The following is a 16,336-nucleotide window of genomic DNA, read 5'->3' as shown; positions in this document are numbered from 1 at the left end:
TGTGCAAACACAGTGATTGTTCCATATTCGAATCTGCTGTAGCCTATGCAAAATAAGTTTAATATTTAAAACAATAATAAAAATAAAAAGCAGCTTTCAGAACAATGTGTAAAAATTAGAAAATATCCAGTTTTATTTATCTTTCAGTTCAGCGGTTTTAAAAGTCAAGCAAAACTTCATACAGAATGAACATTTTTCTCCTTTACCGGATGAAAAAGTTTGTATTGCTTGGTCCAGTCAACTACATTGGGTTTGAACATACCAAAGCACGTACACTGAAAGAAGTCTGCAAGATTCTGGAAGCAACCGAGACTGAAAATGAGAGAAACATCCATTAATAAACCTAACAAAAGATGACTGCAGGCATCAAAAATACACATCCACCATTAAGCAGTACTCTTAAGGTATAAAGCTATCAATAAGGACAGCTCTAGGTGAAGAAACAGAGTTCTCTGTTCAGCATTACTCCTCTGTTGAATTTTCAACGTGCATTACATTTAAGAATGAGATAAGTTTAAGTTCAACTCAAATACTTAAAATCAGTAAGATCTTATCTGCTCACACACAAGGGATTACAAAATTCTTACATAACAGCGAAATCTTGGCACTAATTTCTTTATTGAGCCAAATATTGCAAGACAAGTCAGAAAGGGGACAGTATCTTAATTCTCCCTCTGGATCTCCAGAACAGACATCAAGAGTGATGAACAAATTCAAGAACAATTTGTTTCCCACCTCCCAAGTAGTTTCGGCTAGTTAGAGCTGATTTTGGCACAACTTCTGTATCTCCTAACAGGCAGGACTAGTGTGCCCACAGACTAGCATTTTTTTTTTTTTTTTGCATTTACATAGTAGTGGAGCAAATCGGTACTGAATAGATACATGCCTAAAACACCCTATTCATTAATACTCACTTGTATGAAGTTCTCCTGAGTGAAACAGGATGCTTAAAAGATTTGCTCTGCATCACTAGGTTCATTCTCTCGTGTGAGGTCAGTCCCAAGAAGGCAATCTTACAGAAAGGAAATTATAAATAACAGCAAAAGCATGAGTATCATAAACTCAAATTCTGGTCATACAAAAAAATACTATTGAAAGGGTAGGGAAGAGAAGAAGCTGGCCACATCTAACAAATATCTACTGCCATAATAAAGGACTTTGGGTAAAACAGAATCCAGAAAGCTGTAACATCAATACTTCCACAGAGAAAGCAAGCTTAAATGAGATGACTGTAAAGATTACACTTTTATACAAATGTCTGTAGAAGTTTAAGATCTATAGCAGTTAAGCACTTACCTCCTCAGGTTTTGTCTATATTCTACCATAGAAATTGTTAGGAAAAGATCCTCCAAAAAAGACGAAGATGAAATAGTCAGAAATCAACGATAACTTACTCATTTGCTTGATTCCATGTCTTGTTTCAATGAGTTTCACAAAGCTCATTTTTTTTGCCCTGCATTTTTCCTTACCAATTCCCTTTTCCATTTAATTTTTTTTTCTGACGACAATCTTATAAGCCCTTATAAATGGCAGCAAAATTGCTGCATGACATACTAAGCATCATAAAGAACTACTTACAAATGACTGTGTACAAAACACAACACATCATTGTAAATATCCTACCTAGATTTTTTTTTCCCACTGGAAAAAATGTTATTTTCCCCCTCAGTTCCTTAGACATTACAGCAATCAAGCAGCACACATTTACAATTGTGTATTTTTTCTTGTATGCTGCTGAGCTCTGTCATGGAATTTTCAACTGTGAGATTGAGTTTTCGTGCCGTTGTGAGGCAGTAACACCAGTACTGTTAGTTAACGAAGTTTCTTGCCTTTAAACATGCTTTTTCATAGGTTTGGAATTTTTGATGAGTAGTGAAACCAGAATTCAGTTATAGGAATGATTTTCAGACTGTGATCCTACTTTGAACAGGGGAACGATAAGTACACAAGTACCCATGAAACTTAATGGACTGTTCTGAGATTTAAGATAAGCACTTAGATGTGACATAAATTAGAGAAGTAAAGCAGGTACAAAGCTTTTATGGGAGCAGGTCACCTAGAAGTTTTCATTTGGTAACTTGTTAAGAAAGGAACATAAACTAAAGCAAAACAATACCTGGTAAAGTTGAATAGTTAACCACAATGAAGTCCATACAATATGGAAACAGGCTAGTGCGAAGATGTAGGACACCCATGGAGAACAATATGTTATCTGTGTCACGTATGTCCATGCTCCATCTTGATGGTAACTTGTTGAGCAGTGGTTTGACCAATCTGACAAGATACATTATCAGTTAATTACCTTTTAACATAAGCCACTTAAAAACTGAAAAACATTATTTGCACAGAATATTATATAGCCACATGCTCTAGAAATACCATTTTCTCACTTAAACACCCACAGTGATATGTGACTCCTTGCTAGTCTTGCTGCATAATCTTTCTGTAGTGTGTTCATAACCCACAGAAGGAACAGTCAAGATATTAGCCAGATTTTTGTTTTGTTCATATTTTGAAGTTAACTAGTAATATTGAAGTAAGTTACTACCTCTTATTATCAAGCCTTCTGAAATTCTACTGCATGATTATTTGTAATTTTAGGACAAGAATTTATCATTTACCTTAAACATCATCATCAGTAAAAGACATGATTGTGAAAATGACAAGAAAGCAGTTTTTGCTATGTGAACTTATCCTCAGGAATTATATTATAATGGCTCTCCACATCTCCAGAATTCATTTTTTTTCCCCAATTTCCCAGGGAAACACTTTGGATTATTAATGAGATATATAATTCTCTTTTCAAAATTATCACTATGCTAAAAACAAAATGAAACTTTAGCAAGTGTTCAATACAGTTATTTCTAAACAACAACAAAAACAATAAACCCTTTGCAATAATATTTTTACAAACTTATTTTCAATTGCGGGAATGGGTATACAGACTAGAATCTGTATCCTGACACTCCTCAGCACAGCTTGCCTATGCTATCTCTAACAAAAATGGTCTCTGATATTGTATCTTCCAAAAATGGACAATCCCACTAGGGCTATATCTTAACACAACACAAACATAACAGACATTTGATCAAAGATTCCAATGTCCTGATGTATTTTCATTTAGAAAGAGAAATTATCACTGATGAAATTTGGTATCATCTTATGTTATTCCTGCAGGTATAATTACACTAGATAGAAATAAAATGTTGAAAAATAATGACTATATGCACAGGTCCCTGAAAGCTAAATTAAAATAAACTCATTGATACATACACAGAAGACTTCCATAAAGCAGCCAGACACTGGTCATAGCTAGGAACAACAGGAACAATAGGTAATAACGATGGTTCCCCATGCCTGTATTTGAGGCAAGGAAAAAAAAAAACATGACATTTTAAAATGTTGCTTTACTTGTAATTTCTCCTTAACTTAATACGAATAAGAAGAATCTAAACCATTTCCTATTATTACCTTTGCTATACTCAAGAGAGTTTGACAAGGCTGACCTCTTTCTCAACTTTCTCCTGTAAGCCATCCAGATTTACATAACAGAATTAGCTCTAATAAAGTCAACCAGTCTCTACTCCACTCCTTTAATCATTTTATTTGTATTTGTCTTTCTCTGTCATTTAAGTAATTTCTCCCTGGCACTTATTAGTAACCCCTTCAGTATCAACTGTGTACTCTTCTATCTGTTCACTTTTTAAGGAGATAAACATTAAAAAATGTTGCAGAAATAACACATGGAGTTTTCAAATTTGATAAAACAAATACTCTCACCTATGCACTGCCCAATCCACAGAGAATGCTGATCATATCTGGCTACGCAGGAATCACAAGCAAGACAATGCACAGATCTCAAAGGCTTCCTTACCTAGTTGAACACAAAGGAAAGGAATACAATCATAGCAAAAGCATCTATTTTACTCAAAGTTTGCAGCATCATCTGAAGAGCACTGTCATATATGGTAACTATTACTACATAATGGGCGTCACAACACAGATAAGAGCTATGCATCTTAATTTTACCAAAAAGAAAAAAAAAAGGTAGAAATAAAGCTATTTTATTAAGAATACAGTCCAAGGATCTCAAAACTTTGTCACCATAAGAGGAGAAAAAGAAATCTAAGTAACACAGACAAGACAAGGCATGTAATGCTTGCATTACAAGAAGTGAGGGAAAAAACAAGATTGTAGTGTTGAGTAAAAAACAGGCTAGAAAAAGAAAAGAAATATCAAGGCTTCACTTACAAGACACGATGTGCAAAATGTTCTGAAGTCCAAGCAACCTGCTTCCGCAAGAGCTACAATGTTCTGAAAGACAAAGTTTGTGCTTGTATTTGGATTGCGTTTCATGGAGGATCTATGAAGATTTTTACTTTAGGCCTTTTGCAGATATTAAGTATTTTGAGAACCAAGCACTCGCTACTCAGGGACAAGGTAAGTTCCATGACAAACAGAACAGCAAAAACTAATCCAACTTTATTCATGCGGGGTTATTTTAAGAAGTAGCTCTATGTTGCCAAAATTAATAAATAATGTGGATGAAATACTCTTAAAGAATTATATGGTATTAAGGCACAAGGTACCTCTCATATAGTCAGCCAGTCAGTTAAAGAGAGGAGGAGAGCTGCTATATGTAGTCTTCCTTTATCAGTACTAGATAGCTAGTACTACTAGCTAGTACTACTAGCCCTGTGGCAACAATATTGACAAAGTTAAAATTGCAGTTTATTCTCCCTGTCAGTCTGAAGAAATGCAATCACATGGAGAACAAAGAGATCACAAACAAAATAATCATTAGGCTGAGGGACCAAACAATCAATGTTCTACGGACTGGTTCGCCATCCCTTTTTGCCTTTGTAAAATGCAACTAGGAAATAGCACATAATTTACGTGAAACTTAAACATAAAAATCAAATCATTATACACATCTTCAGAGCACGTGACAATTTAAACCATTTCTAGCCTTTAGTACGTCTTCTGAGCATGGACAATTGTAGAAAAGCACTGTGAGTACCTCTTGCTAACATCAGACAACTGGAACGGAAACCTTACAGAAGTTTTATTCATTAAGTGAAGTTCTATGTGAGTTTATATCGTTGATGACATCAGTGGTATGAATCTGGGTGCTTGGCTGAAGCTCACAATTCAATAAGAAGATGGTGGCAAGGAAATCATGGCAGAATGATCAAGATATGGAAATAAGCAGTAGGAGGAGGAATTATCTACAACCTACACTGTTTGATGATGGAGCTAAAAGTTCTTAAAGAATATCTTACTGCTTTCAAATTTAATATACAGTTGATGACAAAAAAAAAATCAACCAGAAGGGAACACGTGGTGTACCATGCTAGTCCTTCCACTTATTTTTACAAAGTCACCTACCTCTTTTTTTTCTTTTTCTGAAGACTTAATATACCCAGGATCAGTTCTCCAAGTTTTATAGAAATAATAAAGAAAACCCACCAAGCCGAACATGACAGTGATTTCAAAAATGGTATTGGTTATATGTATTATTCAGGTTAAGGAATATATTCTTATACCACATACCACCACTATTTGCCAGACAAATAAAATATTCCAAAACCAGTGTATGATATTTTATAAGCAGTACAAGAAAAGGAAAAGAATGACCTCCACTTTTCACCTCTCTGTCCCTTAGTGGCCTCTCCAGTTTGAGCTCTGGAGAGAAGCCTTTTACAACTGTTATAAACCTGCACTACAATATCCCTGTCATCCTCATTAGCAGAGGACAGACTTTTCCTTTGAATATATAACAGATATAAAATGAATTCCATTTCTTTTTTCCCCTATGAAGACTTTTTTTTGCATATCTGATTGGTATTAAGCAGCTGAGAGATTTGACTGCTGCACACACCGCTAAGTTGTCAAACAGGCTCTTATTCAGAGAGTTTTGAGTCTTGCCCTCTATTTTTTTCCTCCGCAGTTAAAACAACTGAATAAATTCAGATAGACAAATGCATCTTCTGTCATCCTGGAGCTATATCACTCCAAAAACACACACTGAAAAACAACTTCTAAAGTAATTGAACAGCTACTGGGAAACCTTCTTTCCTCACAAATATACCAGAAAATACCAAATCCAAACTGGCATTTCTAGTCTAATTGGACATTTTTCATCCTGATTTTCCCCTTTACTTTTACACGGTGGCTAACTGTGTTAATTAAACTATGTGGAGGGAATTCATTTCTCATCAACTCTAGAGAAGTAGACTTAAATCAGTTCTTTTTAAATATGGTTCTTTGCTGCAACTTCTCTAGCAGACAAATTATTGTTGTACATATGGGAAGATAAACAGTCACTAGAAACAGAAATTCTGTTTCTGCATTTCTACACTGTGGACTAAAGACATCTGTAAGTCAGGTGAAAGGGGGAGAAAAACGTGTGAAGATTAATGATCTCCATACAACAACAGAGGAACGTGGAGTGGGACAAGTCTCATACCAATTAAATTCAAGCAACCAACTTGAGAGCTTGGTCTCCTACAGCAAGGTCCATGAAGCCACCAAGAAGCAGTCAGAGTGCCCATGCCTGGATTCCAACTCCATTGCCTACCTAGCCATTACATAAACAACAAACATACTGTGAATAACTCTTAAAAATTAAGAAAAAGCAACCTTGAGGTTGCAGTACTCATGAACTAAAAATATTGCAAACTAGCTCTTATTAAAATCAAGAAGAAAAAAATATAAAATAATAGCACTGTATATTATCAATCCTACATTATAATGTATCTGTTCCAATGCAATTGTGGGGTACCCTTCTGACCAAGTCAGAATGATAATGCATTTCCTCTGGATACTGCTTATCTATCTGCATTTCTATCAGTTTTTGGATCTGAGAGTAGCCCTTAATGAGAATTGCTGGATTTTCATTCAGTCCAGAGAAATAGTTTGACACACATAAATGCAGTTGACTGAAATACCCAGCGCTTTTATAACACTCAGATCTGTGGCCAGTTTCACAGGAAAAACAGATTCATGAGAACAAGGGTTCTATAGAAAGACAGAAAACTATCTCGCTAAGCCTTTAAGAACACTTCTGTAGTCATCATCTTCAGCAGAACTTAACTCAAACCCATATGGTGAGATTTTTTTTCTTTTAATTTAATGACAAGAAGAAAACCTTAAAACCTCACAATGCAACACTTAATAACAGGATTTTCATTTAGAAAAGCACGTGTGTATCCACAGCAGGAATATACCTGATAAGTTAATGCTAATAATTATATTAAGATGATCTTAACTGGGAACAGTACAAAAGAAAAATACCACTTGAAGGACAAAGTAATTAAAAATGAATAGCAATATACTATAGCTGGTTTAGTACAAAATTATTTACATTTTAAATGTCTCCCTAAAGGCCTTCCTTTTCACAAAGCTTTATAATAAATGGATGACCTTTGTGCAACTGAACAGGGTACTGAAAAGTGAGTGCAAACTATTAATTAAATGTTGTTGTACTCATCAGTCCAAAGCATCTTCAAATAAAGTACACAAAAGGTAGAAGTTAAGGCACCGTGCACTAGGGATGCAGCATAACCTCTGAATGAACAAACAAAGGAGACTGGAAGATCTACTTCTGAGGGAAATTAATAAATTAGTTTGCCCATTTTTTTTTTCTTTTTCTATGCAGAAGCATGAATAGCACTGTCAAATCCTTGTTATTTTATAAATAAGGAGTGCTTTAAAAATTGGAATGCATAATGCAAGTGTTATCCAGCTTTAGTACATGCCAAAATACATTACTGGATGAGAGACTCAATGAGGAACTATGAAGAGTCACATGGAGATGCTAACATAGAAAACAATGTTTATAACAAAGACATTTTGATATTCTGGTAACATTAAAAAATACTTCAGAATTGTACACAAATATCTGCTAGAGATAAAAGAAGATATATACTTTTAGTCCATATAAAACTTTCATTTAAACTTGAAGTTATTTAACACCAGCCCAATGTAAGAAAATCAATCTTACCAGACATTAACAGTCATGTGGAATTATCTGGGACTGCTCGTTACTATTTGCATGACTAGACTTAATTTACTAGGAAGGGTAAGGAAAGTTCTATTGCATTTCTCCAGCAAAAAGGATATCAGGCACAAACCAGAAAAACCAGGTCACAGACATCCAGAAGACTGAACTTAGCATCAATGCTGTGGGAAGATACCTTAGATTCTTGAGGCCCACAAACTGCCTGAAAGAATATGAAAAGAAAGCAGTATTTGTCTTTAATTTGTTTAAAACGTAACTTAGTGGAGTACGCATTTATAATCAGTTTTGTTATTTTTAAAAAACTTCACTCAATATACTTTAAGCCTCTCTTAAAGCAATCAAAAATTGCCATACAAAGGCATTCTTTGGCCCAATACATAACAGGGTTAAAAATGCAAAAATAAACTGAAGAGTGCTCTGTTCCAGCCTAAAATTATATATCTGAACTGCTGATGCACTGGGTGAAAAGAACTTTCTCTATTTACAGACTAACAATATTGCCATTTCAATGAATACTGACTGTTGTGGTGTGGTGACCACTGCAGGAAACCTGTACAACAGCTTAAGATATCACTGAGGTGTGTGGAGCAGGGAGAGAAGGAATGGCTCATTAAAACTCATGCTGGAACACAAATACAGAGGGAAAAGTTGAAATAAAGCACATTTCTAAGCATCATGAATGGGTATCTTAGCATCTACCAGGTGCAGAACTTCAGTAACACTCTCTTTATCATTTAAATTAGCTAAGACTGCACCTTTGTTTTTCCTCAAATCTCTCAGTGATGAGAAACTATTACTTTGCACACCTAAAGACATTCCGTTTCAAGATCATTCTGAAAAGTACATATAAATATATATGGTATCTATAAAAAGTAAATACAGAGAGATAAATGCACAAACCTCACAAACAGAGCCATCCCAAACAGCAGGAAGAGAAGCAGACATCCTTTCAAAAGCCAAGAATCAGAACTTAGGTTCATTACATATCCTACGGCCCACACCGACGTCAAGGAAGATGCCAACAGCAGGAACAGCTATTAACATGACTATTGTTAAAATATGACAAAGTATTCAAGCAGGATTTACTTCAGGAGCATTCAGATAATATAATAACAAGTGCTGAGACTCAAGGTAGATAAAGCAACAAACCAATACACTGGAGGAAGGGGGGGGTAGGGGGAACAACAGGGAAATGAAAAAAAATCCACACCTATACCACAACTAAGCACTTCCAAAGAATTTCATTTTTGTGTATCCAATTTTGGAAGCTTTCAAAAATCCAGAAGAGCTCTCAGAAAATAATTTTTATATATTATTTTGAGCACGGAATGCTGTAGCTTTATTTCCATCAATTATTACTCACGAAATTACCTCTTGTTTCTCCATTATTCTCAGTAACCTGCTATTTCTTCTGCTTCTCATTCTTTCTTCTTCCGTTAACATATAGACTATGAAGCGATTCTGAGTCTGAACTGCAAGGTCAAGTGGTGTCTCTCCCTTTAACAACAAAGTTTATTTGGTTATGTACTTCACACATAAATGTTTTCCTTTGTAACAGAAATAATAAACAAATTTAGGCAAAAACAAGAACAACTCAGTAGTTGCTTCCTCCCAACCCTTTTTACTTTAAGGCAAGGGTAGGGTAAATTCAGAGTTCGGTAGCTATAAAGACTGATACTTTCAACCAGACTGCATCCGTTTGAATTACCTTTGCACTCTCTCTGCTAACCTGAAATGCTGAACTGTCAGCTAGAATACGACATGCTTACTGAAAGGCAAGGTTTGTTGTTTATGTTAACTTCTTAAAACCAAACAGCAACATTCTAAGAGTCACACACAAAAAAGCAGCAGATAGAAAAGCTGCATAGCTCAGTACACCAACCCTGTGTAACTACACTATACAAATATCTATACAGGAGATACATACATATATATATATATATATGTATATAGTTTCAACATTTATACTTCTTGATATCGGTTTTTACAAATATTAGGACTAAGATTTTTACATGACTAGCACTTTTGACTTGCACCTACAAACAGGGATGGAAAAACACTTCAATATTTTCAGGATGACATATTCATCCCTTTAAAGTCTTTACAAGTCTCAGTGAATACGAAGACACTTATTTTTGAAAAATCTGTCATGAGTAATGCTCTTGGCCAATGTTTTAAAGCAGAGAACAGCTGAATAAAATAAAGACAGAAAAAATCTGTGAATGACACAATTATGCTCAGAGTGATCAAAAGAATTAGCTGTTCATTAAATGAATATTGCAAAGAATCTCAGCATTCACACTTTGTGCCACACCATAAGAAAAGTGCTCATTCCTCTTGGTTTCCCAAGTAAGGATGCTTGTCTTATTCACCTCCACATTCCAGAGAATATCCAAAAGGTAGAGGACTCAGGTATTTCTTCACATTCATTTTATGCGTTCATGCCACACGGATGAAAGAAACTAAAATAATGCAAGAAATTTTACCTTGACATTTTTTATGTCCATGCTAGCACCAGCTTCCAGTAATAGATCTACTGCACTAATATTTCCTGATGTTATTGCCCAATGCAGAGCAGTGTTCTTCTGAACATTGTCAACAGCGTTGAGAGAGGGGTTAAACTTCAGTAGAAACTTTGTGGGTTCTTGTCTAGGTGAAAATAAAGTTAAACAGAACATAATCTATACTGGAGAGGAAACTCTTGAACACCCCGTAAAAAATGAATCACAGCTGAGATCTGTGAAGTAACAGCAGATACAGGATACTTTGTCTCCCAACAAGCTCATCAACAATAATCCAAGTTTAGAACTGGGGACTCACACTCAACGTTTTTCTCCAGACTATATTTGAACAAACACGAGCTATACACACAGATTTTATCTTTCTACACTTTTTATAAGCTTGCATCTCTATCACATGTATTAAGTGCACTTACTGTGAACACTTTGATTTACTTTCATAAATGTTTTTTGATTTACTTTCATAAATGTTTTTTGTCATTGCTATACCTAGTTAGCTGCTTCATAATTTCTCATCTCTTAAATACCGCATATTTTGTACAAGTAAAAGAGAGGAATGTCACTTTAAACATTTTCAGAAGACTCAAGATTGTGCCCAGAAAGTGGTGGGCAACAGGTTCTTTTTAAGTTGTTCACTACTTACCCCATCACTTTTTGTGCTGATAACATTAAAGGCGTTTGTCCATTGAAGTCTGTTGTGTCTATGTTCTAAGTGTAAGAAAAAGATAACAAGCAAGTATCACTGATTTCAGTAAATGCTTACATGGTCAGATTCTGAGCTACACAGCTGACTTAGCCACACTGCAGAAGTGGAAAGAAACCAAAATATACCGGCCAAGAAGCCAACGCTCATTTAAATAAATTTTCTTCCTTCCATGGGTCTTGCACGTCATTCATTTCAGGATATGCTGAATGTCCACTACAGATACTTTAAAAGGAATCATGTGGATATAGTTCCTTTAACTCACCGTATTTCTTGTCCTCTCTTGAGCAAAAATACCATAAATGGAGTTTATGTTGGGAAGCATTAACATTTAAGCATTAACAACATTAACTATCTTCCTTGTGTAAACAGAGGTGTATAACAGAATGTCCAAATACATAAAACTGGTTTATTAATAGAACAAAAAAAATGATTACGCATCAATACATAATTAGAGATCTAACTCGTATTACCTAATCTTTTCCCTTCTCTTTCACAATGAAGGTTTCCTTCTCTCCTACCTCCACCCATCATTGAATTAGAGCAGATTTAGTTATGTTTTGTAATCGCTTGCATTTTTTAATAGAACATAAACTTTCATAAGTTTGTGATGTATACCATCTATATCTACATTCCAGAAGGTGGTTTTCTATTTAAGAGAGCTCTAGGAGAAAGAAAATAAACTTACCAAATCTTTAAATCTTATCACATGGTGTTTTGAAAAAACACTCTTTATCACAAAAGCACTCTCCTCTCAATTTTATTAGCGAATTGTTACAGCGGTCATCAGTTCTGCTTACTTCAGGTATAAGCTAAGCAGATATCAATTAAAGTGGATATGACATAAAACATATAGTCAGACTAGGTCTGATTTTTTTAATAGAAATTTCTGTATTCTGTATATTACACATGCTTCAACTGATGGCCAATTGCAGAGATTACTAGTTACAAATCTGTAATCAAACAGTGGATGCTTCATGATGTACTTCATATAATTCTGTTATCAGTTTTAAAAGCCAGTTGTTATTTATACAGCATCACATGTGTTGCTGAGCTTTAACAATTCTGGATTGTAAAAGGATGACAAGACAACCGGAAGGCATTATATTTGTTCTTTGTTTGTTTGTTTTTTTTTAATTAAGTTTCTCTGAACATATGGCCCAGGGAAATACTTGCCAAATACCTACTTGTCATATAGGAAACAGAACAGTAAACTCTGCAATGTATCTATAAAGCACAAGCAGCTACTCCTAACTAGAAAACAATGCTTGGGACATCAACAACATACCTGGCCCTTTGATATGAGGTAAGCTATAATGGGCATGTGTTGAAACAGCACTGCTAAATGAATGCTAGTGAATCCTTCCCCGTCAATAAGACTGGGATCTGCTCCACATTTCAACAATAATATGACCATGGGCAGGTGTCCTTGTCTGTAACGATATATGAAATGAAACTATAGTAATGACAAAAAAAAAAAAAAAAAGTAAATCTTAATGAAAGCCTTGCCTTAGAAATTCTTAGATACCCTGAAAAAATTTAATTTCAGAATCTTGTATTTTTATTCAGGAGACTTTTTTTTAAAACTAAAGGTTTATATCAGAAGATTAAATATTTATCTCAATAAGTCAATCTATGGCAAACTGGCAATTTAGCATACAGTGTTTATTCTGCAGTAGTTTCTCCCATGAGCAGTAAATCTCGTAAAATGTATCTTTGTTCAGCAGAAGATTAAACCCAGAGAAAAGCAATACTCTTCCAGTATGAGCATTTGCACTTAGATTAGTTATTCTATAAGCAGTACTTAAGGTGAAGTATTTCGCAGAAGAAAAGTGCATTGTTCTTTTGATCATTTTATTCAAGTCCTGTCCTGGAAGCCAGTATGATTTTACTCCACACCAAGTGCTAACAGTTATTGTTGCTCAGAAAGAGGTACTTCATGTTTGCAGTGGCAGCTATAGGAAGCCCAAGAAAAAAATCTGGCACCGCTGGGGGAAAAGGCCAAAGGTATCTATATGCTGCTGAGCAACATGGTGTCATACTTTGGCTCTGCTGCTATATGCTAGCACTTTAAGTCCAGGACTGGAAGCGTGGAGTCTTACAGGTGCACACCAAGTTAATTTAGGGCAGAAGCTAGAACAACTGAAAGTAAATTAACTAGACATGACAAAGTCTGTCAAAGAATACAATGTTTCCAGACTTAAACTATGCCCTAATAGGCGTCAAAAGCTAACTTCCAGGAAGGAACAATATTAAGTCTTCTTTGCCTAGTAAGGCAGAAGCTAAGAGGCCAAGTCTGGAAAGTATTGCTCTTGAGAAAATTCAAAATGCGAGTCTGACTAAAATACATAGATTCACACATAACTCAACTTTGTGGCCTGCAAAGTTGCCAAGAATCAGAGAACACATTTCAGCATAATTATGGACATGCTATGAAATTCTGTACATGTGAATAAAGGAAACACAGCACAGATTTAAGATGACCACTTCTGTCCTACACAAAACGCTACTCTTAACACTGGCGGATTTACAATGAGTAGTTGCAAGCAGCATACCTAATGGCCCAGTGAAGGGGAGTTGAATTCAAATCTCCACCTAGCTGATCCACTACTGCACCTTTGGAAATATAGTATCTGTATAACAGCAATAAAATAAGATTAAAAAGTCATAAAGCATTAAAATATTATTCTAAAAATAACATATCTGTAGTAGTAAATAGCTTATAATGAAAGTTTCACTAGAAAAGCAAACAGCAAGAATATTTTTGCAGTGAATGATGCTACTTTGAGAAGTTGTTTAAGAAAAAACAACAGTAATTAGTACGACACTTAAGAAATCAGCTTTGATCTTTCTTAAACAAAACAAATCCAGGAAAATCTAATGATATCATATACTACATAATCTCATGTACAAAAGAAAAGCATGGTAACTATATTTCAGTGACATTTTCAGAAACGTAATTGGGTTAAAATTTGAATTTTATGCTTTTCTACTTAAGCAGCACACTCCCTTTGTTTTGAAGTACAATAGGGACAAAGCAATCATTACTAACACTAGCAGAATACTTGAGGTACTTTCACAGGGTCTCTAGAGCTTACTTAACCAGCTCCTGTCTGTTGTTTATTGCTGCCCAGTGAAGAAGAGTCACGTTTTCTTTGTCTGGTTGTCGAACATCATATCCTGCTTCTACCAGTTCTTTGCATCGCTCCAATAATCCATACCTTAAAAGAGAAAAACAAGTATCTACTTATTTCTGAAACATCCTCCAATTTAAAGAATGTCACATACAAAAAAAAAGTAAATCTCAAAAAGCCTCATCCAACGGTTCCTACATGAACAAATTCCACTTTGTGTTCAACGGAAGTCTTGCAAAAAAAGTTGGTCTGAGCCTCGGTATCTAGAATTTTCTACCTAACAAAACAGACTTGGTTGCGATCATCATTGTTTATGATAAAAATATTTATAATAGCATACTGAAATGATTTATCTTCTTTCACTAGAGAGGTGATGGAACCCTAATATTTATTCACCTTTTTAAAACATCCAGCATAGCTTACATTGGAGAAAGGAACACCTGTCTATTTCAGCATCTTGCAGACATAGAACATATACTTACTGTGTAGCCTTAACAATATCAAACGAGCCAGGGTCCTCAACAACTGGATGTGATCCTGGTAGCACCGGCAGATCTTTCTCACTGTGGATGCTATGACAGTTGTGCATATGAGGTCGATGAGGCCCATGGCAATGGTTTTTACACTGTTGGTTAACAAAATATCTATCAACAAATAGTATTTAAATGGGGGATACCATACCTCCCTCTTTACAAGTAGAGGCACACACTGTGCTTGCCAAGTTGCATTAATGCAAATAAGGAAGTAGATTTAAAGCAGTTAAAACATAAAACCACCTGACAAGAGGCTAATCTTTCTTCTCAGCACTGAGATACGGGAGGACAGAGTTAAGTTCTCCGAGACAAAATTACAAAGGCACTGAACTCCTGGCAGAACCAGCTCCCCACAGAACACCCTGACCGTAAACGACTGCTCGCCCGCAGCCCAGGCTTTACACCAGCTGCGACAAGCTCCGTCCTGACGCTTTGAAACACAAGAGCCCCGGTAGCCCCCCGGGCAAAGGCGCACACCCATGAGCCCGTTGCGAGGGAGCAGGGAGCTCCCCCGTGGGCCCAAGGCGGCTCCCCGAGGCCAGCAGCCAGCGGGAGACCCCAGCCCCGGGGCCGTGCCGAGCCGGCTCCGGGGCACCCGCGGCCGGCCCCCGCCTCTAACCCGCCCCCGCCGCCAACGAGCGGCCCGCCGGGCCCCAGCCCGCCGCCTCCCGGGGCCCGGCGCTGCCTCCCCGCCGCCCTCCCGTCCCCGCGGCTCCCCTCACCGCCGGGCCGCCCCCGCCGGCCATCCTCCCGGCCCCAGCTCCGCGCAACCGCTTCCTGCTTCCTGGTTGCCGGCGCCCGCGGCGGGGCGGGGCCGGGCCGGGCCGCGGCGGCACCGGGGGGGGACGGCTGGGCTCGGCCCTCGGGGCCTGCGGAGCCCCGCAGCCGTGCCTCGGGCCCCGCCGCTTCGGCCGGTGCCGCCCCGGGCGGCGGCCGTGTGGTGGCACCGCTGCTGGAGTCGGGCACGGGGAGGCTGGGGGCGGTGGGACCGTGGCAGACATGGTTTAGTGGGTGATATTGGCGGTAGGGGGATGGTTGGACTAGATGAGCTTGGAGGTCTTTTCCTACCTTAACGATTCTATGATTTATTTATTGCTGTCTCCATCTCTATGTCCCTAAGCACCATGTTCAACCTTTCCTTAAACACCCCCATGGATGGTGACGCCATCACTTCCCTGGGCAACCCATCCCAATGCCTGACCGCTCTTTCTGAGAAGAAATGTCCCCTCATTTCCAACCTAAACGTTCCCTGGTGCAACTTGAGGCCATTCCCTCTAGTCCTGTCACTGGTTATCTGCAAGAAGAGGCCGACCCCGAGCTCCCCACACCTTCCTTTCAGGCAGTTGCAGAGAGCAATAAGGTCTGCCCTGAGCCTCCTCTTCTCCAGACTAAACAACCCCAGTTCCCTCAGCCGCTCCTCATGG

At 37.4% G+C, this 16,336-nt stretch overlaps 1 protein-coding gene across 2 annotated transcripts; it reads right to left on the bottom strand.

The window, feature by feature from the left end:
• Positions 1–109: 109 nt before the first annotated feature.
• Positions 110–15,794, bottom strand: ZDHHC13 (zDHHC palmitoyltransferase 13). 2 transcript variants are annotated; one of them, XM_083838476.1, is made up of 17 exons: positions 15,635–15,794; positions 14,862–15,004; positions 14,344–14,466; positions 13,801–13,878; positions 12,534–12,678; positions 11,186–11,250; positions 10,510–10,672; positions 9,395–9,520; positions 8,924–9,057; positions 8,125–8,225; positions 5,389–5,513; positions 4,252–4,314; positions 3,781–3,874; positions 3,274–3,357; positions 2,117–2,274; positions 915–1,012; positions 110–312 (listed from the first exon to the last, which is right to left on the bottom strand). In XM_083838476.1, exons 1-17 carry the CDS (start codon positions 15,656–15,658, stop codon positions 177–179), a joined length of 1,860 nt encoding a protein of 619 aa, XP_083694602.1. In that variant the 5' UTR covers positions 15,659–15,794; the 3' UTR covers positions 110–176. The 2 variants fall into 2 exon arrangements, with proteins under 2 accessions (XP_083694602.1, XP_083694603.1); XM_083838477.1 differs by lacking the exon at positions 15,635–15,794 and adding an exon at positions 15,156–15,500.
• Positions 15,795–16,336: the final 542 nt, after the last annotated feature.

This window comes from Anser anser, assembly GCF_964211835.1.
Source record: "Anser anser genome assembly, chromosome: 5".
NCBI lineage: Eukaryota > Metazoa > Chordata > Aves > Anseriformes > Anatidae > Anser > Anser anser.
This window is presented reverse-complemented; position numbering and strand designations above follow the sequence as displayed.